The sequence below is a fragment of the Dendrobates tinctorius genome, unplaced genomic scaffold (genome assembly GCF_039654945.1).
Source record: "Dendrobates tinctorius isolate UK_male_01 unplaced genomic scaffold, ASM3965494v1 ptg000162l, whole genome shotgun sequence".
Lineage (NCBI taxonomy): Eukaryota > Metazoa > Chordata > Amphibia > Anura > Dendrobatidae > Dendrobates > Dendrobates tinctorius.
In genome coordinates, this window is record NW_027361829.1 from 19,519,417 (window position 1) to 19,541,500 (window position 22,084).

A 22,084-nucleotide genomic window follows, 5' to 3' on the forward strand; every position below is an offset into this window, starting at 1 on the left:
AGAGCCTGACACTGACATGAACTTCTTCCACGCTTTGCCATACGCATTAGTGGTTACTGGCTTTCTACTTTTTAGTAGTGTGGATACCAAGTTTGACGAGAAGCCCTTGTTACTTAGGAGCTCCCTGTCAAAAAACCTACACATGACAGCTTGGCTTTTAAGTGGGGGTGATGCACTGGTCCCTGGGATAGCAGGTCTGGAGTTTCTGGTAGCACCCAGGGATCCGTTACGGACATTCTTCTCAGCCAGGAGAACCATATTCTCCGTGGCCAGAAGGGCGCTATTACCACTACCATTGCCTTGTCTTGCCTTGCGTAGGCCAGATGATAATCCCAGGGTATCGTGAAAGCGTCTAGCGCTAGTGGGCCCCCCCGGGGATCGATCGAGAAGGTTTCCAGCTTCCGGTTCTGACTGTTCGCAAGTCTATTTGTGGCTGGCCCCAGAGTTTCACGATCTGATTGAAGATTAATGGGCTTAGTTCCCACTCCCCGTTTTAGACGTGTCCTGCTTAAAAAGTCCGCCGTTTGATTTTATGCACCTTTTATGTGAAGGGCTGTCAGGGATAGTAGATTGTGCTCTGCCAGGTGGAAGATGGATTTTGTTACTGCCATTACTGGTCGAGATCTGGTGCCCCCCTGGTGGTTTAGGTATGCCACCACTACCTGGTTGTCTGAGAAGACCCTTATGTGATGGGAACGAAGGGAGTCCAGAAAATGAATGAGAGCTAGTTTTACTGCCAGCAGCTCCCTCATATTTGAGGAAGCGGACTTTCTTCCCTGGTACCAGGCCCCCTGTGCCACTTGGTTGTCTAGATGTGCACCCCACCTCCAGGGGCTTGCGTCTGTGGTTAGGATCTTTGTTGCCGTCAATGTCCAAGGAACCCCTTTGACTAGGTTGGCTGGATTTGTCCACCACTTCAAGGAATGTTTTGTCTCTGGTGAGATGTTTAACTACTGCGTGACTAAATTTCCGTGTAAGGAAGGGTTTGCGTCTAGTATTTCCCATTGTAAGTCCCGAGTATGGCTCTGAGCCCACTGAACTGCTGGCATGCAGGCTGTCATGGATCCCAACGGTGACATTGCCTTTCTTAGGGTAATGTTTGTGGAAGTTATCATTTGGGATGTCATGTGTGTCATTTTTTTGAACCTTTGTCTGCGGCAGGTAACATTTCTGTTCGATTGAATTTAGGGTTATCCCCAAATACTCCTGCACCTGACCTGGTATGAGTTTGGATTTGGGCAAGTTCAGCATCCACCCTAGGCTCATTAGGGACCTCATTACCATGTCCAATTGTTGTTTGCAATGTTGAGAGGTAACCCCTATTATTAAGAGATCGTCCAGATATGGGACTATCAGAATGTTTTGCTCTCTTACATTACCTTTGTAAAAACCCTTGGAGCAATGGCTAGCCCGAAGGGGAGGGCTCTGAACTGATAATGTTTGAACTCCCCCTGAATCGTCACTGCCACTCTGAATAGGCACGTGATAATATGCGTCCCTCAAGTCTAATACGGCCATGAAGCAAGCTGGGGGAAGCATTTTTATACAAGATTTTATCGTCTCCATTTTGAAGTGCTGGATTTCTAGAAATTTATTCAGCCTTTTCAGATTTATGATCACCCTGTACAAACCGTCTGGCTTCTCCCAAAGGAAAAGAGGGGAGTAGAAGCCTTTGCCCCAGTCTTGGTAGGGGACTTTTTGGAATACATTTTTCTCCCTTAGGCTGTGTTCACACACAGCGTTTTTTTAGCGGTTTTTACCGCGGTTTTCACTATAAAACCGCTATAAAACCGCTAAAAATAAGCTACACAGTCATTTCTATGCATTTTGCACTTTTTGTGCACATTGATGTGTTTTTACCGCGAAAAAAACGCATCGCGGTAAAAAACGCAGCATGCTCATTAATTTTGCGGATTTTTCCGCGGTTTTGGCTTCTCCCATGCGTTTAGAAACCGCTGCGGTAAAAAACGCATCAAAACCGTGCAAAAAACGCGCAAAAACCGCCGCGGAAAAATAGGTGCGGTTTCTGGGAAGGGATTCAGGTTTTTGTGCAGAAATTTTCTGCAACGTGTGCACTTAGCCTAAGTTTCGCTATTTCTTGTTGAAGAGCCAGTTGCTCTTCTGACGACCTTTGAGGGGTTATTACGAAAGAGTTGTTTGGAAGGGAGATGAATTTTATCCTCAGGCCTTCTTTTATTACGACCAGTATCCAAGAACTTGCGGATATCTTCTCCAAGGCCAGGAGAAAGTGTGATAATCTTCCCCCGACCCGGGGAATACCTTCATTGTGGTTTCTTGCTGTCGGGATTTTTGTTAAACATAAATCCCTTGCTCTTGTTCCTTCTGTCCTCCCAAACTTCTTTGTTTCCTTTTGGGGGTTTCCGCCACAAACCTCCTGTTCCGAAAGGGACGTTTGTATGACTGGCTGGGGAACCCGGGAAAGGATTTTTTTTTGTCCCCGGCCTTGTCTAAGATGTCGTCCAGTGTTGGGCCAAACAAGAATTCCCCCTCGCACGGGATTGCGCACAGTTTGACCTTTGTCTGCAAATCTCCTGGCCAGCATTTCAGACATAAGGCCCGTCTTGCGGCATTTGAAAAGGGCGCTGTCCTGGCTGCCAGTCTGGTTGGGTCTACCGACGCATCCGCCAGAAATGCTGCTGCTCCCTTCATTACGGAAACTGACCTCTATCGTTTCTCTCGGGACCTTCTCCTTTATTTGAGAATCTAAGTGGTCCAGCCATACCATCAGGGCCCGTGCTGTACATGTAGCTGCTACGGCTGGCTTTAGCCCCCCTCCTGCGGCTTCCCAAGCGTTTTTTAAAAAGGTTTCAGCCTTCTTGTCCATTGGGTCCTTCAGGGTGCCCATGTCTTCGAAGGGCGGGGCAAACTTTTTAGAGGCCTTTGTGACCGCTACATCTAACTTAGGAGCTTTGCTCCAAAAGGAGCAGGCCAGGTCGTCAAAGGGGTATTTCCTCTTTGGTGTTAGGACTTTTTTGTCTGGTTTTTTCCACTCTCGTTTGATGAGGGAGTGGATTTTCTCATTAATCGGGAAAGCTCTCCGCTTCTTTTGCTCTAGCCCTCCGAACATTATATCTTGGGCAGTTTTCTTGGGGCGTTCGTCTACCAGCCCCATAGTTGTCCTCACCGCCTTTACCAGGGCGTCCGTCTCCTCAATGGGAAAGCAGCTGCGTTCCCCTTCAGATGATGAAGAGGATTGGGAGGATGATGAATCACTTGAGTCGGATAGTTCATTTTCCGACTCACTGGTGCTCGACTCTGGGGATCTATGCCTGGACCGGCGTTTCTTTTTTGAGGTCCTGGCGCCCTTAAGGGCATCTTCGACCTGAGTTTTTATTAACGTTCTGAGGTCTAAGGCAAACCCTGGGGATTTTTCCAGTATTGTCTGCTATATGCAAGCCGCACAGAGCTTTTTCTCCCATTTAGGGGGTAGTTCCTCCGTGCATATAGCTCATACCAAATGTTTAGATTTGGTTGTACATTTGCGCCCCTGCAAAAAAAAAAATAAATAAATAGTCGCAATTTAGCAGACGGCATTCACGGAGATCACTCACCCTCCTGTGGAACGAATGATACAGTCTCAGGCGTAGGGATTATCTCCACTGCTGCATCCACTTCTGGCTGCGCCACCATGGTGGAGCTTTGGATGCATCGCGATGTCGTGTGACCGCTGCTGCTGCGCTGCTGGGAAGAGTCGCGCTGGCGCTGTTCTTGCATTTGCTGAGGTCCCTGCTTCGGGGACCGCCGCCGTGTCTCCTTCTGTGGTTTCACACTCATGGTGACCGCTTCCTGTTTTCCTCTTCCCTCTTTTTTAAGCTTTAGAAATTTTTTTTTTTTTTTTTTTTTAAATTCCACGCCGCCGCCCCCTTCCCAGGGATCCCTGCGCTCCGCCGGAAGTCTCGCGCATGCGCACCGCGAAACTACCCAGTGGTGCACCGCGCGTCCCCTCTTAAGGGAGCCAACATGGCGCAAGCGCGCGCCCATCCCCCGGCATACCCGTTCCTGCGGCCTCCCGGCGCTGCACACCTGGCTCGAGTGGCTGCCGCCGCCCCCGCTGTGTGCTGCAGAGGCCTGCCCGGTTCGTGGTCCCCCACCTCCCTGGTATGGCAGGCTCTGCCGAATGGCCCTCAGTGACCGCGGCCACCTGCCCGGCCCCTTGACAGATCGGCTGAGCTCTCCTGTAATGACCGCCGTCACTAACTGCAGGAGGCACTCTTTTTTCCCCCTTTTCCTGGGATCGGCAGGCTTCCAGGATTCTTCACTGCCTTTCCCCACTCACCCTCAAGGCCCGTCGACCCAGATGGTGGTGCTTCGGGGGGGGAGCCTGTTCGAGGCCTCGATCCAGCCGAGGCAGGGAGCCCCGCTGCCTATTGCCGGTCTGGATCGGTCCCCTGATCCTGCGACGACTCCAGGTACGTGCTGTAGGTTCCCCGTCAGGGACAGGAAACCAACTGATGTGGGAGAGAGGTACCGCCTTTTTCATCTGTAGGTTTCCTGTCCCTGAGGGCGGATCCCTCTCTCTCCGTGGTGCCGTCATGGGGGAAAGAGAAAAAACAATCTCAGAATCAGTGGGATCCGTTAAAGCGTTCCAGAGTTATAGCCTCAAATTAACACAGTGGTCAGAATTGCAAAAGTTGGCCTGGTCATTAAGCTGCACATTGGCTCTGTCATTAAAGGGCCCGTTCCGTTACACATAGCGATATCGCAAGCAATATTGCTATAACGTCACTGATTTTGTGACGCAGCAGCGATATTGCTAGCGATATCGCTGTGTGTGATACTTACCTCCGACCGGCTCCCCCGCTGGTTATCGCTGATCGCGCGAGAACGTCCTGGGCCGTTTCTCGTAGTCTACTTCCTGCTGGGCTTCCTGCTGTGGCGACAAGCGACGCGTGGACGGGCGGGCGGGAGGACGTCTTCATCATCACCTAGTCTGACAGGTAAGTAGCGACCGCCGCTATGTCGCTGGTGAGATCTGCCTGTTTGGCAGCTCACTAGCGACCACTTAGCGATGCACCAGCGATCCTGACCGGGTCATAACGTTGTTGGGATCGTTGGTGCATCGCTAAGTGTAACGGTACAATAAGGGGTTAAAATGGTATTTTGGGGGCTTTGACATACAGGCCTCTTACCCAGATTTTCTATGCCTTTGCATTTTCCTCCCCTTATTCCAAGGGCCATAATTATTTTTCTATCCACATAGCTGGAGGGCTTGTTTTTTTCAGGATGAATTGTACTCTTGAATTACATTCATTTTATCATGTGATGAACTGGAAAACAGGAAACACATTCCAAGTCCATTGAAATTGCAAAAAAAGTGCAATTTCACAATTTGGTTGTTAGTTACCATGTTCACTATATGGTAAAAAGTAACCAGGCAATATTATTCTCCAAGTTTGTACAAGTATGCAGATACCAAACATGTATGGGGTTTTTTTAATAAGCAAATTTTTTTCTTACAAATTTCTGAACTTTTTTTCACCACTTATGTTGCCATTTTCAGAAACCCGTAACACTTTCATTTTTGAGGATCTGGGGCTGTGAGGGCTCATTTCTATGCGCCCTGAGCTGATATTTTTACTGATACCATCTTGGGGGGGGATATGATGTTTTGATTGTCTCCTATTGCATATTATTACAATGTTGCTTGGGACAAAAAAAAATAAAAATGCGGTAATTCTGGAGTTTTGATTTTTTTCTTGTTATGCAGTTTACAGGTTTGAGACATTTTATCTTTTGATAGATCAGACACTTTTGAACGCAGCGATACCAAAATGTGTTATTTTTATTTTCAATGGGGCAAAAGGGGGCGATTTAGGAGGCTTCATTCTGCGATCGCCCGATCGCTTGTGTGCCATGTCTAGCATAAATGATCTATGAATGCTGGCCATCATTCAAAGAGGATTATAATGACAGGCATAGGGTTCATGAGCAGACCCCTGGCTATCATGAGAACCCATCAGCGCCCCAGAATCACATGACTGGGACGTCGATGGTCAGGGTGAATTGCTCTTCTGGCCAGCACGTGTTAAATCCTGCTGGTTTTGATGCTGCGCATTTATACAGCGCCAAGCCTGCAGTGGCCAGATATTACAGCATAGTGGATGGGATTTTTAGAAATCACACGTCCAGTAGGTGTGTACGGACACCTGCGGATCACCCACGCAAACAGACATGAGGCGTGTCTTTCAAGATTGCAGCATGTCAATTTCTATTTCAGAGGCGCCAATGTCCGCAACAGAAATTTAATCAATAGACTGTATTGAATGCGGTAAATACGCATGGCTAGAGCAGCATTCACACCAAACGATGCACCAGTGATCCCAACAACGATACGACCTGGTCAGGATCGCTGGTGCATCGCTACATGATCGCTGGTGAGCTGCCAAACAGGCAGACACCATCTATCAGGACCAGCGAGGACGCTGGTATCCAAGGTAAATATCGGGTAACTAAGAGCATGCGTCGCTTAGTTACCCGCTGTGTACCTTGGATACCAGCTCCCAGCACGAGCAAGCTGGTATCCAAGGTACACAGCGGGTCACTAAGCAGCGTGCACGCTTGGATACCAGCTCCAAACGTGCTTACAGTGCTGGGAGCTCGCTGATCGTTGGTCTCCCATTACCACACGCGATGCGTGCTGGCCAGCAGGAGACCAACAATCAAAAAAATGGCCCAGGACATTCCTGCACGATTAGCGATACCCGGCGGGGGGGCGGTCGCCGATACGTGTCACACACAGCGAGATCGCTGATGCGTCACAAAATCAGCGATCTCGCTATGTGTGATGAGCCCATTAGTGAACACGTGGATTTACCTGCATTCAATAAAATGCAGCGTTTTGGACACAGCGGAAATCCACTACGTCCCATGCGCTGCTACTTCATCGTGGGCACAAAGCCTTTCAAGTCATACAATGAAAACTCAGCCACTGCAATGTATGTTATAGAAATCATTCATTACTGTAATGCAGATTACACCAGTCACCATGTTTGAGGGAAATTGTTTTTTCCTTCTACAACATGCGCCTTTTGTTTTCATTTGAAAAACCTTCTTGTACTTTTAACAAACAGAATCTTTACCTTTGATGTTCCTTTTGTGGAGCAATAAAGACCTGAACGTCTCAAACAAACAAAAAATTTCTTCCAAGACTTTTTTCCAATTTCTTTAACATACAAAGAGCCTTGTACTTCTGGACAGCTGTTAGCATTCAAAAAATTCTGAAAAAAGGAAGAATATTGTGAGGAAGTGTGGTATGGAGTTTGATTAGCACGAATGTTAGCAATGGCTAAGCACAAGACTAAATGCCAAATATTCATATGCAAGTCTACATATACCAATTACAAAGTGACACAAAGTTCAATACTTAAAATAAGCGACATGGGTTAATTGTAATGTGACAGACACAGACAGACAGGGGAGGTGGAGACAGCCTCCCTCTGACTGTCTGGTTCTATGAGGAGGAACAGGTTTGTACTTTGGGGCAGCCTATGGCAGGTCTTTTCTTGGTTTCACTGGACTAGAGTACCAAGGTATGGTGAAGGGGGTGGCGGGGGTGGGGGGGGTGCTGGATGGGAGGATAACAGAATGGGGAAGACCTCTGGAAGCATCTCTGACGCCAAGATCGCTGCTGAGAACAATGGTGTCACACTTTTACTCTACTTTAAGGACTGACCATAAAAGATTTTAAATCAAGTAGTTGCATTTAACAGGAAAAGGGATTTTTTTTCCTTGTATAATAACTTTTATACAAGGCAAAATATTTTTTTTTTTTAAATCCTAAGTAAACCAAAAGAAGCAAGGACTGCCGAAAATAAGGGACTCAGATACACCTTGTAAATAAAAGAGGGCTTCATACACATTCTGTTCAGATTTTCTTGTATTGGTAATCCTAGACTCAAAAGGCTACGCACTTTTTAGGGTTATATACCAAGGAAATGTACTCCATACCACAGAAGTCTATGGGTGAGCAATATAATACTGATCAGGGTATGTGCAGACATTGATTAAAATGTCTGCATCTTTTGGCAGGAAATGATTGATTTAAGTGAATATGGAAAAACATAGGGCAAAACGCACAGAGAATTGACATGCTGCAGATTTCTTGCACCAAATCTGCAAGTCAAAATTACTCCGTGTGCAGGACATATCAGGTTTCTCATTCACTTTGCTGGTATCAAGTTGTCACAAATCTGGAGGAAAAAAACGTGACAAAACGTATTAAATATAATGTGTGCACATAGCCTAAATTTTTTAACATGTTTGAGGGTTATATACAAACGAAATGTACCCAAGAAAAAGTAATGTATGACAAATGTAATAAAGCAAAATTTTTATCTTTTTTTAGTGTTATACAGTATATCACAAAAATGTACCCCAGAACACGGAATAGTGTATATGTAAGAAATGAGCAACTTTTTCAAATGCTTTTTTTACACCGTTATATACCACCAAAAAAAGTGACAAAGCATGAAATACTGTATGGATGAGTAATCTAATCCTGAAATATTTTTCTACGCTTTTTGTAGGTTTTACATACCAACATAATGCAACAATAAGTGTTATACTATATGGATGAGTCATTAAATCAAGAAAAAAAAAATGTAAACGAAATATTTTAACAGTGTAGTTGATGTACTTACACAAAGGCTTTGCATAAAGTGCAAAGACAAACAAATGAGTAGGTTCTTCCATAGACCCCTGAAAGATAACTGGTTGGCCTCATTAAAATATTGAATATTATGAACACTTTGTGCTGTTGTCATCTGGTGGTGTGGAAAAGTGTGGGCTAATCCATGCTTTGATCATTTTTAGGAGAGTGAACCTATCTGTTGACAGGTGTAAGCACCTGTTCTGTTATGGCACGCCCCCCCACCAGGTTACGCCCATCATCACACACGACCATGCCTGGTTGATGGTTCAGCAGCACAAACTACAGATATGTCTGGTCTTCCTTTCAATAACTCTGCCATGGTGTGCTGTTTGTCTCCTAGACAAATCAGCATCAGCAGAGCCTGCTGCTACTTCCCTGAGGGAGTGAAGCAGAGCTTGCAGCTGATGTGGACAATATGCTCTGAGAAAGCACGCAGGAGATGAAGGATGAGGAGGAGCAAGAGGGAGTGCAGGAACCACTGTGAGAAGTGGAGGAAGCCCTGACAGAAGTAGGACAACAGTCCTAGACCTCAGTGTCTGGAGCACATACGTCGTGCCATGTGTGTATCGACCCCAGTCTCCACAATGTTCACCCAGTGTGCGGTAAGTGAAATGCAACGCCCCTGGCCACAAGTGCTTGTCCACGTGTTGACCATTATGTAGACAATACCAGCAAATGTGTTGGTAAGGGCACAGGTGAGGTTTCTGGACACATGCTGGTACAAGGCGCGGACGCCACACTGAGAAAAAAAAAAAAAGGCGGCTGGGGATGGAATACTGAGGGACGACTGACACAGTCGGCGGAAATCCTCAGTCTACCAGCTTAAATGGCAACATTTCCATGGCAAGCAGCCTCGAAATGTGGCAGATATCATATGGTCCTCTGGGTGGGTGGCTGTGAACTCTTTTTCGTTCTAAGGCCTGAGGTAGACACAGCTGAATGCTGGTCTGAGACAAAGATTTGGAAGTGTCTGATGATGGCAAGTCAGAATGTACAATGATAGGTGCAGGGCAGGAGGCATCTGCACCAGTGTTTTGGGTTTAAAGGTGCTCAACCCAAATCCAGATAAATTCCTTGAGGGGTCTAGTTTTCAAAATGGAGTCACTTGTGGGGTTTTCCACTCTGTGCACATTAATGGCTCTCCAAACAGGACAAGAGACACGCAAAGGACATTCCATCAAAATCTGTGTTCCAAAACGTCACGCCATCCTTTCTAAGCCCTGCTATGGCAGTTTTCCTCCACAAATTGGGTTTCTGCAAACTCCGCAGAAACAAATAGTTTGGTGCATTTTGTCCCCTTGTGAAAATAAAATTGGTGCGAGAAAGATTTCTGTGGGAAAAAATTCGTTTTATTTTCATGGTTCAATGTTATAAACTTCTGTGAAGCACCTGAGGGTTCAAGGTGCTCACTACACAACACATCTAGAAAAAGTTGATAAGTTCATTCAGGGGTCTAGTTTAAAAAATGGGGACACTTAAGGGGCTCTGCAAACGTGACATGGCGACTGTTAATGCCTTCAGCAAATTTTGCATTCAAAAAGTGAAAGAGTGCTCCTTCCCTTCCGAGTTCTGCACCCAAACAGTTTTCTCCCACAAATGGGGTATCACCATGCTCAGGAGAAATTGCACAAAAATATTTGGGGTCCAATTTTTGTTACCCTTAAGTAAAATTATGAAAAAAGTTATTCATTTTTTCCTTCCACATTGCTTCAGTTCCTGAGAAGCACCTGAAGGGTTAATATACATATTGAAAGTGATTTTGAGCACCTTTAGGGGTGCAGTCTAGAATGGAGTCACTTTTGGGTATTTTGTCATACAGACTCCTTAAAGTCACTTGAAATGTTATGTGGTTCCTAAAAAAAAAAAAAAAAGTTGGAAAAAATGAGAAACTTCTGATCAACTTAACCGATGACTTTTGGGTTTCTATTGGCTGTAAGTCATGATCATCCACATTGACAGTAATAAACACTTAAAACAGATCACTGCGGATTTCATGCAGAATTCTTGCGAATTCTAATGCGTTTTCAGTGTGCGGATTTGTTAGGTGGCATTGGATCTGTGAATTTTCTCCCTTCTGCTTCTGGAGGAGAGGGCAAGAGAGAGCAAACGAGAGAAAGAGAAAGAAAGAACATGTGCCAGACTAAAACCGCTGCTGCAGAGCCACAGAAAGAATTGAAATGCTGCAGAAAAAACGCTGCAAATCTGTGCGGATTTTTCTGCAGCATGTGCACAGCAATTCTTCATTTACCATAGACTCAGGCTAGTTTCACACTAGCGTTTATGAGCGCAGCGACGGCCTGCGCACAGCCGCTGCTAAGCCCCGCCCCCTGCCGCGCCTCCGCTGGTAGCTCCGCCTACCGGCGCTTGACGCTGCATGCGCCCCCTATCTTTATCACTGGGGGCGCAGGCCGTGCGCAGTATGCGTTTGGCGGTGCATGCGCCTTTTTGACAGTGCGCCGGCGCAACCAAACTGCAGCAGGTTGCGTTTGGCGCAGGTCGGCGCACCGTCAAAAAGGCGCATGCGCCGCCAAACGCATACTGCGCACGGCCTGCGCCCCCAGTGATAAAGATAGGGGACGCAGGGCGCATGCAGCGTCATGCGCCGGTAGGCGGAGCTACCGGCGGAGGCGCGGCAGGGGGCGGGGCTTAGCGGCGGCCGTGCGCAGGCCGTCGCTGCGCTCATAAATGCTAGTGTGAAACTCGCCTAACATGGCCTGTGCACTACACTGCGGATTTCATGCAAATCTGCGCGGCAAAAAAGCTGCGGATCCGCATCAAAATCCGCAATGTGGGCACATAGCCTATTTGTGAGAATCACCTATACATGAATCAATATAAACAAAGGCAGCATGCATCTTGTTTTATCAACCAATCCAGTTTATTGCTATAGAAATTTGTGAATGAGGGTAAAGTCATTTGCATGTAGCCGAAAAATGGGTCCCTGGAGTTGATTGTACTGGTGGGCCCTTGGCACTCCAGTCCCACATGGATTGTGATAACAGTGTAGACTTGAGTCCAAACCACTGAGGTTGGGTTACAGGAAAATTTGCACTGAGCGTTCTAGTTCTTCTAAAACTACAGCTCGCTCTACTACTCGCCAGAACTGGACCTGTTGAAGAGTAAGAAGCATGCAAAACGGCTGTTACCCACCACAGAATATACTCACCCACTTCCACAAGTTTAATCTAGATGTATTGAACAAACAAGATTTTTTTTTTAACCAGAAATCCGTATGCCACCCCTTCACTTCCTCTTGGATTACTGTCCTGCCTTATCAGAAACTAGGATGCAAGGAAAATAACAAGACTGCATAGACCTTAGCTGCTCAAGAGAACTTGAGAAAATATGTTCAAGCAAGATGAGGCTTTGGCTACCTGCATTTTATGCTTAATCTGACACCACACACAAAAAAAAAAAAAAATAGATGAGAGCACGGTTACTTTAAAGTAGTTGCCAAAATAAAGGCTTTTCACAGCCAAGTTAACCGCTATTTTAGAAGAGTCTTTTGGTGCTTTCCTCATTTTTTTCTTTCCAATTCATATTAAATTGGGTCATCATGAGCTTGATCAATTGTATGTCAGATTGTCCATACAAAAAAAAGACTGAAGTCTTGCCTGACTAAGGCCGGTTTCACATTTGCGTTACAGGCCGCAGCGCCGGCCTGCGCATGGCTGCCGCTAAGCCCCGACCCTGCTGTGCCTCCGGCGGTAGCTCCGCCTCCGGGCGCATGACGCCGCATGCGTCCCCCATCTTTATCACTGAGGACGCAGGCCGCGCGCAGTATGCGTTTGGCGGCGCCTGCGTCCTTTCGACGGTGTGCCGACCAGCGCCAAATGCAACCTGTTGCAATTTGGTTGCGCTCGGCGCACCGTCAAAAGGACGCAGGCGCCACCAAACGCATACTGCGCACGGCCTGCGTCCTCAGTGATAAAGATAGGGGACGCATGACGCATGCAGCGTCATGCGCCCGGAGGCGGAGCTACCACCGGGGGCGGGGCTTAGCGGCGGCCATGCGCAGGCCGGCGCTGCGGCCTGTAACGCAAATGTGAAACCGGCGTTAGCTGGGATATACTGTATTTTTCACACTCAAGAAACCTAACCTTTATGAGAAAGTCTTTGGGAACATCTCCAAAAGGCAAACTACACAAGCATGCACAATAAATAAATTTAAAAATCATTAAATAGGCATTAGCTTTACCTGGAGTAATTCAGATTTGGGAATGCTACCATTTGATTGCTGACACCATGCTACCATCTGTTCTGGAAAGAAATTCTTTCAAAAAGGAACAAAAAAAATAAGTCAGCACATCATTTAAGCTGTTAAACCTGTGAAATACAAAAGAAAACTGTTACCATTCATATAACATTGGTTACATTATGCAGGTATGCTGGGAAAGTTACCCAAATACCGTATTTTCCGGTGTATAAGACGACCAGGCGTATAAGACGACCCCACCCAACTTTTCCAGCTAAAATAGAAAATTTTCTTAAAAGTCGGGGGTCTTCTTATATGCCATGTGTCATCTTATATGCCAGGTGCGGGGGAGTGGTCCCGATGACAAAGGGAGGGTGTACGTGGAGTTATCATCCCCCTTTTACCTCATTGGTGGCACCGGTGCTGTCTGCGGGTCTCTGTGCTGGGGGGACGGTGGCTACTCCATCTGCACTGTGGCGGCTCTGTGCTGGGGATCGGCGGCTCCTCTTTGTCCAGCGTGGGGGCGCTGTGCTGGGGGGTAGCTGCGGAGGCTCTGCCCAGCGTCGGGGCTCCTCCGGCATTTACCCAAAGCCTGGAGGCCCAGGCAGCTCCATTGCTGCGATGCGGTGGCCTCCCTGAAAATGGCCGCCGGAGCCTTTGTATGCTCAGATTCAGATCTCGTCTCCCGAGATCTCAAGATGAGATCTGAATCTGAGCATGCGTGGGCTCCGGCGGCCATTTTCCCAGAGGCCACCACATCGCAGCAATGGAGCTGCCTGGGCCTCCGGGCATTGGGGAAATGACGGAGGAGCCCCGACGCTGGACAGAGCCTCCGCAGCCACCCCCCAGCACAGCGCCCCAACGCTGAACGAAGAGGAGCACACGACGACCCCCAGCACAGAGCCGCCACACTGCTGAAGGAGGAGCCGCCACACTGCTGATGGAGGAGCCGCCGCACCGCTGCCACCAATGAGGTAAAAAGGGGATGATAATACCATTTACACCCACCCTTGTTCATCGGGACCACTCCCCCCATATGCACTCGTCGTATAAGACGACACCCGGCGTATAAGACGACCCCCGACTTTTAAGCAGATTTTCAGGGGTTAAAAAGTAATCTTATACACCGGAATATACGGTACATGCTAAATGTAACCTTAGGGCTCCACTAGTCAATGCATGTGTGTATAGGCCTATCTAAGGCTACATTCACACGATTAGGTTTTATTGAGTTTTTGATGTTGCAGAATTTCTGCCTCCTATTTATATTAGGTTATTTATGTTTCTTTATTGCATCTGTGTTTTTTTTTTTTTGTTTTTTTTTTTTTTTTAAAGAGAATCTGTCACCACATTTAACCCATCTAAACTTTTAATATGGGCATACAGGTTATAGACTACTGAGGAGAGTAATATCTATGTCATATCATATGCCCAATTGTTGAGAAATCATCTTTTGTCACTTTATATAAATGACCTCTTACAGAAAATGGGAGACGATGGTGCCCAGGGGATAACTCCCACTTCATGTATAATCATCTCTGGAAGCAGAGCCATCAGTGAGACAATAGAATCGGAGAACTGAAAGGTGGCTTCTTGCAAACATATTTTCTGCTTGTCTCTCAGCTCTGCTGTATTGTAACAATATTACAGCCCTGTCTGCCTGTGAGGTGGAAGCTGCAGTTGTCAGTTCTATTCATACACCGCTCTGCAGTGAGATCAGGAGATACAAAAAAGACACAGAATGACAAATGTGCAGAAATACCCTGCAGTAAAACATAACAATAATCAGCAAGTGCTGGTGAAAAGAGGACTACAAATACAGGGAATTTAGTCAATACTTTTTTTGCAAAAAAATGTATACCAAGCTGCTCAACCACGTCAGGGTAACCCTTAATGGAACAGTCCCTATCTAATGTATTTAAAACCTGAACATGTGAACAGTGTCTAAATGAACAGGACCCAGACAGGAACTTCCTAGTATGGGCACGTGGTGTAAGACAGCTTTTTATGTGCATGTCATACGAGAGGGGTGGGGTCTCTCAAACCATTTGGGCATGTCACATGTGTTTTAATCCATTTTCTCCTTGCTTATGCTTGGTTTGAGAGACCCTACCCCTCTCTTGTGTGACATGCACATAAAAAGCTGTCTTACACCACATGCCCATACTAGGAAGCGCCTGTCTGGGTCCTGTTCATTTAGACACTGTTCACATGTTCAGGTTTTAAATACATTAGATAGGGACTGTTCCATTAAGGGTTTTCTTGACGTGGTGGAGCAGCTTGGTATACATTTTTTTGCAAAAAAAGTATAGACTAAATACCCTGTATTTGTTGTCATCTTTTCACCACCACTTGCTGATTATTGTTATATGTTTTACTGAAGGGTATTTTTGCATATTTGTCACTCTGTCTTTTTGTATTTCAGTCAGTGGGTGGTGTGAACACTCTCTGACCGACTCATTTGTGCATGTCACATGTGTTTTTAAGTGAGATCAGGAGAGCAGAGAGCGGCCATCACACTGGTATCTCCCGTTCACGTAAAATAATCTCAATGAAAAATGAGGATGAATGAACTCATGGAGATCAACATCCAACACTGCGGAGACACCATCACGTGTTTCTCAATGCAGTGATTCTAGAGCACGTGATGGTGTCTCCACAGTGTTGGATGTTGATCTCCATGAGTTCATTCATCCTCATTTTTCACAGTCTTTTACTAGACATAGCTCCTACCAGCCAGTTTCCTACTCCACACTGATGAGGGGCAATACCCCGAAACAGCTGTCTGTGGATGTATACCATGTTTTGGCATAGGTGGTTTCCTTCATTGGAGACTGCCCTTCCTGTGGTTGTTCCTTCCCGGGGAAAGACCTGGCTGGTCATTGCTTGCGTTGAGAAACATGTGATGGTGTCTCCGCGGCTTCTGTTTTGCATATTTCCCATAAGGGATGGGGGCAGTGCTCTAGAATCACTGCATTGAGAAACACGTGATGGTGTCTCCACAGTGTTGGATGTTGATCTCCATGAGTTCATTCATCCTCATTTTTCACAGTCTTTTACTAGGCATTGCTCCTACCAGCCAGTTTCCTACTCCACACTGATGAGGGGGCAATACCCCGAAACAGCCGTCTGTGGATGGATACCATGTTTTGGCATAGGTGGTTTCCTTCATTGGAGACTGCCCTTCCCGTGGTTGTTCCTTCCCGGGTAAAGACCTGGCTGGTCATTGCTTGCATTGAGAAACATGTGATGGTGTCTCCGCGGCTTCTGTTTTGCACGTAAAATAATCTCAAGGCAGAGTTATCTCCAGGCAGCGTCCACCCCTGAGCCTGGAAGAAGTCATTTATACAAAGTGATAAGAGGATTTATACACAAGGCATCTGATATGAGGTATACAGGGAGAACAGTTTTCAGCAGTCTATAGCCTGTATGCCCATATTAATATAGTTTGGATAGGTCAAATGTGGTGACAGATTCAGGTTCCTCAGCGTGTTTTTGACACTGTGGTCTTTTTGTGTGTCTTGCTTTAAATAAATCTGCTTTTTTAATCTTCCAGGTATTTGGCTTTGACAAAACTGACATACTTCGGTGCAAATTAAATGCATTTTTTCTGTGGAAGCGCAATTTAAATGCATGTGTTTACCTGTTTAATTTCCGCACCTAATGCAAGTCTATGGGGAAATTATGCACAAAACTCTGCAAACCTGCAAGAGAAATATACATGCTGCAGGTTTGAAACCCGCACAGCAGGATGGTTTACACTTACATTAAAGAAGCATAGAGGGCACTCAATTTCTATAAATCACTTTCTCTGCATATTTTTGCTTGGTCACATACACAAGCTGAGCTGTGATTGGTTGCTATAAGCAACAGTTTTCCCACTCCACACCACCACCTCAGCAGACACTGACCAGGTAGGAGAAATCTAGCATTCCTGGGAACATGAGCTCCCAGACATTGTCTGCCCCCCAGAAAGGAGCAGAGAGCACGACAGAAATGAATCCCCCCCTCCCTGCCCATATACCCATCACACATCCTCCATCCCATAGGCACATCTAACCTCTTAAAGGGATCTCCAGTGTGGAAGTTGGGGCAAATCCTTCAGCCTCTGATTCTGACCTCAGGGTCTATTAAAGGGATCATTGGTATGGAAGTCAAGGCAGTTCCACTCAGTGCTCTGGTTCTGACCCAAGGCCTCTCTTAAAGGGAACCCCAGTATAGAAGTGAGGGCAAATCCACTCTGGGCTTTGGTACTGACCCCAGGCCTCTCGAAGGGATCTCCGGTATGGAAGTTAGGGTAAATCCCTCAGCGCTGATTCTCACCCCAGGCGTCTATTAAAGGGATCATTGGTATGGAAGTCAAGGCAAATCCACTCAGTGCTCTGGTTCTGATGCCAGGCCTCTCGTAAAGGGATCCCCGGTATGGAAGCTAGGACCGTTCCACTCAGCGCTCTGGATCTGACCCCAGGCTGACGGGATGAATGATGTGGGATATTAGGGGTAGTAGTCCGGTGGTTCTGGCTGACGGGATGTGAGATAGGGGTAGTAATATGGTGGCTCTGACTGACGGGATGATGTGGGATATTAGGGTAGTAGTCCGGTAGCTATGGCTGACGGGATGATGTGGGATATTAGTGGTAGTAGTCCGGTGGCTCTGGCTGACGGAATGTGATATTAGGGATAGTAGTACGGTGGTTGTGACGGGTTGATGTGGGAAATTAGTGGTAGTTGTCCGATGGCTCTGGCTGACGGGACGATGTGGGATATTAGGGTAGTAGTCCGGTAGCTATGGCTGACGGGATGATGTGGGATATTCTAGTGAATGTGGCTATGCGGAGTGGGCAGGGCTCTACATATACATACTTAATATACAATATATATATTTTTCATAATTTGTTATAACTAACCATAGTTAGCCACTATGCCCGGGCAACGCCGAGCTCTTCAGCTAGTTACAATATAATTTTCTCCTTCCACCAATGACTGCTACCTGTGGTACACATGCTAAATGCTCATCACCCCCATAAGGCTGTGCTATCTCTTATGTGGAATCCAGACCAGACAGTTGACCTTGAAATATTTTCTTCAGGTCAGTAAAAGAAGGATTATTTACATTTCAGTCACAATTCAGTAATCAGTCTTAAATATGATCTACTTACCATAGGATTTTTGAAAAATTCATACTTTGCATAATTCTTTCTGAACAGAAACTTGCTTTCACTTGTCATCATGGATTGAATTTGCAATACCAATTCATGGTCTTCAAGACATCGCTCTAATTTAAAGGATACAAAAAGTAATTTTGTGCTTATTCATGATCATTGGTGGCTGGCAAGTAGAGTTTTCAAAGTGTGCCCACAGTTTTTATTAGAAAATAGAAAGATCTTTCAACTGTAGGTGGTCCCCACCAGTGTACCCCTACTTTTCTGTTAAAGAATAGTATATAAATTGCAGACCAGTGGGGGTTCAAAAGTTGGAACCCTCTTCCAGCGAATGGGCCCCAAAATGCTCTGTCAAAATGCAATGGTAGTCTCCTGTAGTCCCCAAAAGAATGTAACAAGCACCATGTGTACCCAATGCTATGTGGCTATGGGGTCGCTGTCATTCTACTACTGTGCAAAAAGCTGTGTATAATGAAAAGTCACTTAAAGTTTGTTTCGTTAAAGAATTTCCTAGCTCACATATACGCTTGTGTTTATTCTGCATTTTAATTTCAGTAACACTTCATCACAAACTAGAGGCCTACAAACATTTCAGAAAGCTTGTTATTGAAAATAAAATAGTGGACTTTGCGGGAGGCAGCAGAAAAAGCAGCATTATTACCCCCTTTACCCCAAGGGTGGTTTGCACATTCATGACCGGGCCAATTTTTACAATTCTGATCACTGTCCCTTTATGAGGTAATAACTCTGGAACACTTCCATGGATCCCAGTGATTCTGACATTGTTTTTTTGTGACACATTGTACTTCTTGAAAGTGGTAAAATTTATTTGATATGACTTGCGTTTATATGTGAAAAAAATGGAAATTTGGTGAAAATTTCGCAATTTTCCAACTTTGAATTTTTATGCCCTTAAATCAGAGATATGGCACAAAAAACTTAACATGTTTACTTTACATAAGCACAATTTAAACTGCACCCCTCAAGGTGCTCAAAACCACATTCAAGAAGTTTATTAACCCTTCAGGTGCTTCACAGGAATTTTTTCAATGCTAAAAAAAAAAAAAAAAAAAAAATGAACGTTTAACTTTTTTCCACAAAAAATTACTTCAGGTCCAATTTTTTTAAAATTTTACCAAGGGTAACAGGAGAAATTGGACAGCAAAAGTTATTGTGCAATTTGTCCTGAGTACGCGGATACCTGATGTGGGGGGAAACCACGGTTTTGGCGCATGGCAGAGCTCAGAAGGGAAGGAGCGCCGTTTGATTTTTTCAGTGCAAAATTGGCTGGAATTCAGATCGGACGCCATGTCACTTTTGGAGAGCACCTGATGAGCCTAAACAGTGGAAACCCCCCACAAGTGACCCACCCCATTTTGGAAACTAACCCCCCCCCCCAAGGAACTTTTCTAGATGTTTGGTGAGAACTTTGAACCCCCAGGGCTTCACAGAAGTTTATAACACCCAGGCGTGAAAATAAAAAAATCATTTCTTCCACAAAAATATTTTTGCCCTCCAATTTTATATTTTCCAAAGGGTAACAGGAGAAATTGGATGCCAAAAGTTGTTTTGCAATTTGTCCTGAGTAGGCTGATACCCCATATGTGGGGGTAAAACCACCATGGTTACTTACCGGTAGCCGGTTTTTCCGGAACCCATGACAGCACCACATGAGAGAGGGATCCGCCCCGCCAGGACAGGAACCTACTGAGACATAAGGGGCGGCACCTCTCCCCCGCTTCAGTTGGGTTACAGAGCATTGAGAGGACTTCCCGGTTAGTTACATGTTTATCCAACACCACAACACTCAAAACACCCTACTAATTGTGCACACCATACAGTGAAAAAGGGGGGGAATGTACGGGTGCTGTCATGGGTTCCGGAAAAACCGGCTACCGGTAAGTAACCATGGTGGTTTTCCCTTCACCCATGACAGCACCACATGAGAGATTTTTGGAGACTTCGAAACACCTTAGGGAGGGACCACCGCTTGCAGCACCCTTCTACCAAAGGTTAAGTCAGCAGAGGAGGATAGATTTAATCTATAGTGCTTAAAGAAGGTTGAAGGTGAGGCCCAGGTAGCGGCCTTACAAATTTGTTCGATTGATACCTCTGCCTTTTCAGCCCAGGAGGTCGCCACGGCTCTGGTGGAATGAGCTTTGATGCCGTCAGGAATCGGGATACCACTAGCTGAATAGGCTACACTAATGGCTTCCCTGATCCATCTAGCAATAGTCCCTTTTGAAACCCCATAGCCTTTCCTGGCACCCTGAAAAGCTACGAATAGGGACTGTGACCTCCTCCACTGGCTAGTGGCAGATATATATTCTACAAGAGCTCTTTTAACATCCAGACTATGGAATTTTTCCTCCCCCAGATTTTTTGGATTTTCGCAAAAGGATGGAAGAACAATTTCCTGACCCCGATGGAAATCTGACACTACCTTGGGCAGATAACTGGGGTCTGTTCTTAACACTACCCTATCCTGAAAGACTTGCGTATAAGGAGGATTTACTGAGAGAGCCTATAAGTCGCTTATCCTGCGGGCTGATGTGAGGGCTACTAACAGGATCGTTTTTAGGGTCAAAAACTTTAGGGGTAGCTGATGTAATGGCTCATACGGTTCTTTTGTAAGGGCTTCTAACACCAGGTTTAAATCCCAGGGGGCTATTCTAGGTATTGGAATAGGTCTAGCTCTATGGCAGGATTTAATAAATCTGGCTATCCACCTATCTGATGCCAGTTTGCAATTGTAGAGCGCCCCTAGTGCCGACACCTGAACCTTAAGTGTGTTTACTGCTAACCCCATCTGCAACCCAGATTGTAAGAACTCTAGGATGTCACTAATCGGAGGTTCTTTCCCTAACGGCTTACCCAAGAACTGTAGGAACTTATCCCATGTTCTGCCGTAGATGTTAGTAGTCACCGGTTTCCTGCTTTTTTGCAGAGTGGCCACCAGCCCAGGGGAGAACCCCCTATCTATTAAAAGCGACCTTTCAAATTCCACGCCGTCAGATGGAATCCTTTGACCTGAGCGTGTAATATTGGACCCTGAGCTAGTAGGTCCGGGATTTCTGGCAGAACCCAAGGATCGGAGAGGGACATCTTCCGTAGCAGAGCGAACCAGGGCCTTTTTGGCCAAAATGGAGCTATTAGAATCACCCTGGCTTGATCGTTTCTGATTTTTCTTACCACAGTCGGGATCAGAGCTACTGGGGGGAACGCGTAAGCCAGTCTGAAGTTCCACTGGATGTGCAATGAGTCCACTGCCCATGGGTTTTCCCTTGGGTTTAGAGAGCAGAACCTTTCTGTTTGCCTGTTGTGCTTGTTTGCAAAGAGGTCTATCACCGGTTCCCCCCAAAGCTGAATTAACTTTTGAAAAATGGATCGGTTTAGTGCCCATTCTCCTTGCCTCAGGGTATTGCGACTCAGGAAATCTGCCTCTATGTTTTCTGCCCCTTTTATGTGTAGGGCTGTCACGGAGTGTAGGTGATCCTCTGCCCTGCTCAGAATGTTTGTTGCTGCTTCCATTAAGGAGTGTGATCTTGTCCCTCCTTGGTGGTTGATGTATGCCACTGCTACCTTGTTGTCTGACATGATGCGTACATCTTGACCCTGGAGTAGCGGAATGAAGTGGTTTAGGGCCTTGCCCACTGCACACAGTTCTCTCAGGTTGGAGGATGCCTTCCTTTCTTGAGGTGTCCAGGAACCCTGACCTATGAGGCCCCTTAGGTGTGCCCCCCACCCCGAGGAGCTTGCATCTGTTAAAATTATATCTGTCGCCTGTCTGTCCCATGGTATTCCTAAGGTCAGATTTGTCTCGTTCAACCACCAGTTGAGAGAGTCTCTGGTTTTTAAGGAAAGCTCCAGCTTTCCTTCCAAACGCCCTCTTAGCGATCTTTGTGCTCTTAGTATCTCCCACTGGAGTTGCCGGGTGTGAAACTGAGCCCACCTGACCGCCGGAATACAGGATGTTAGGGTACCTAGCAGGGACATTGCTTTTCTTAATGTCATACATGGTTGGTTTCGGCCTGCCAAGGCCAGATTTTGCACCTT

General features: G+C 46.1%; 1 protein-coding gene across 2 annotated transcripts in view; it reads right to left on the reverse strand.

Moving 5' to 3' along the window:
* GRB10 (growth factor receptor bound protein 10) overlaps window positions 1–22,084 on the reverse strand; it is a 423,742-nt gene that overhangs the window by 50,207 nt on the left and 351,451 nt on the right. For both annotated transcript variants that reach the window (XM_073549876.1, XM_073549877.1), the window contains 3 exons: window positions 18,026–18,141; window positions 12,870–12,944; window positions 7,101–7,238 (listed from right to left, as the gene is read on the reverse strand). In XM_073549876.1, the coding sequence (XP_073405977.1) occupies window positions 7,101–7,238; window positions 12,870–12,944; window positions 18,026–18,141 (329 nt within the window). The remainder of the gene's footprint in view (window positions 1–7,100; window positions 7,239–12,869; window positions 12,945–18,025; window positions 18,142–22,084) is intronic.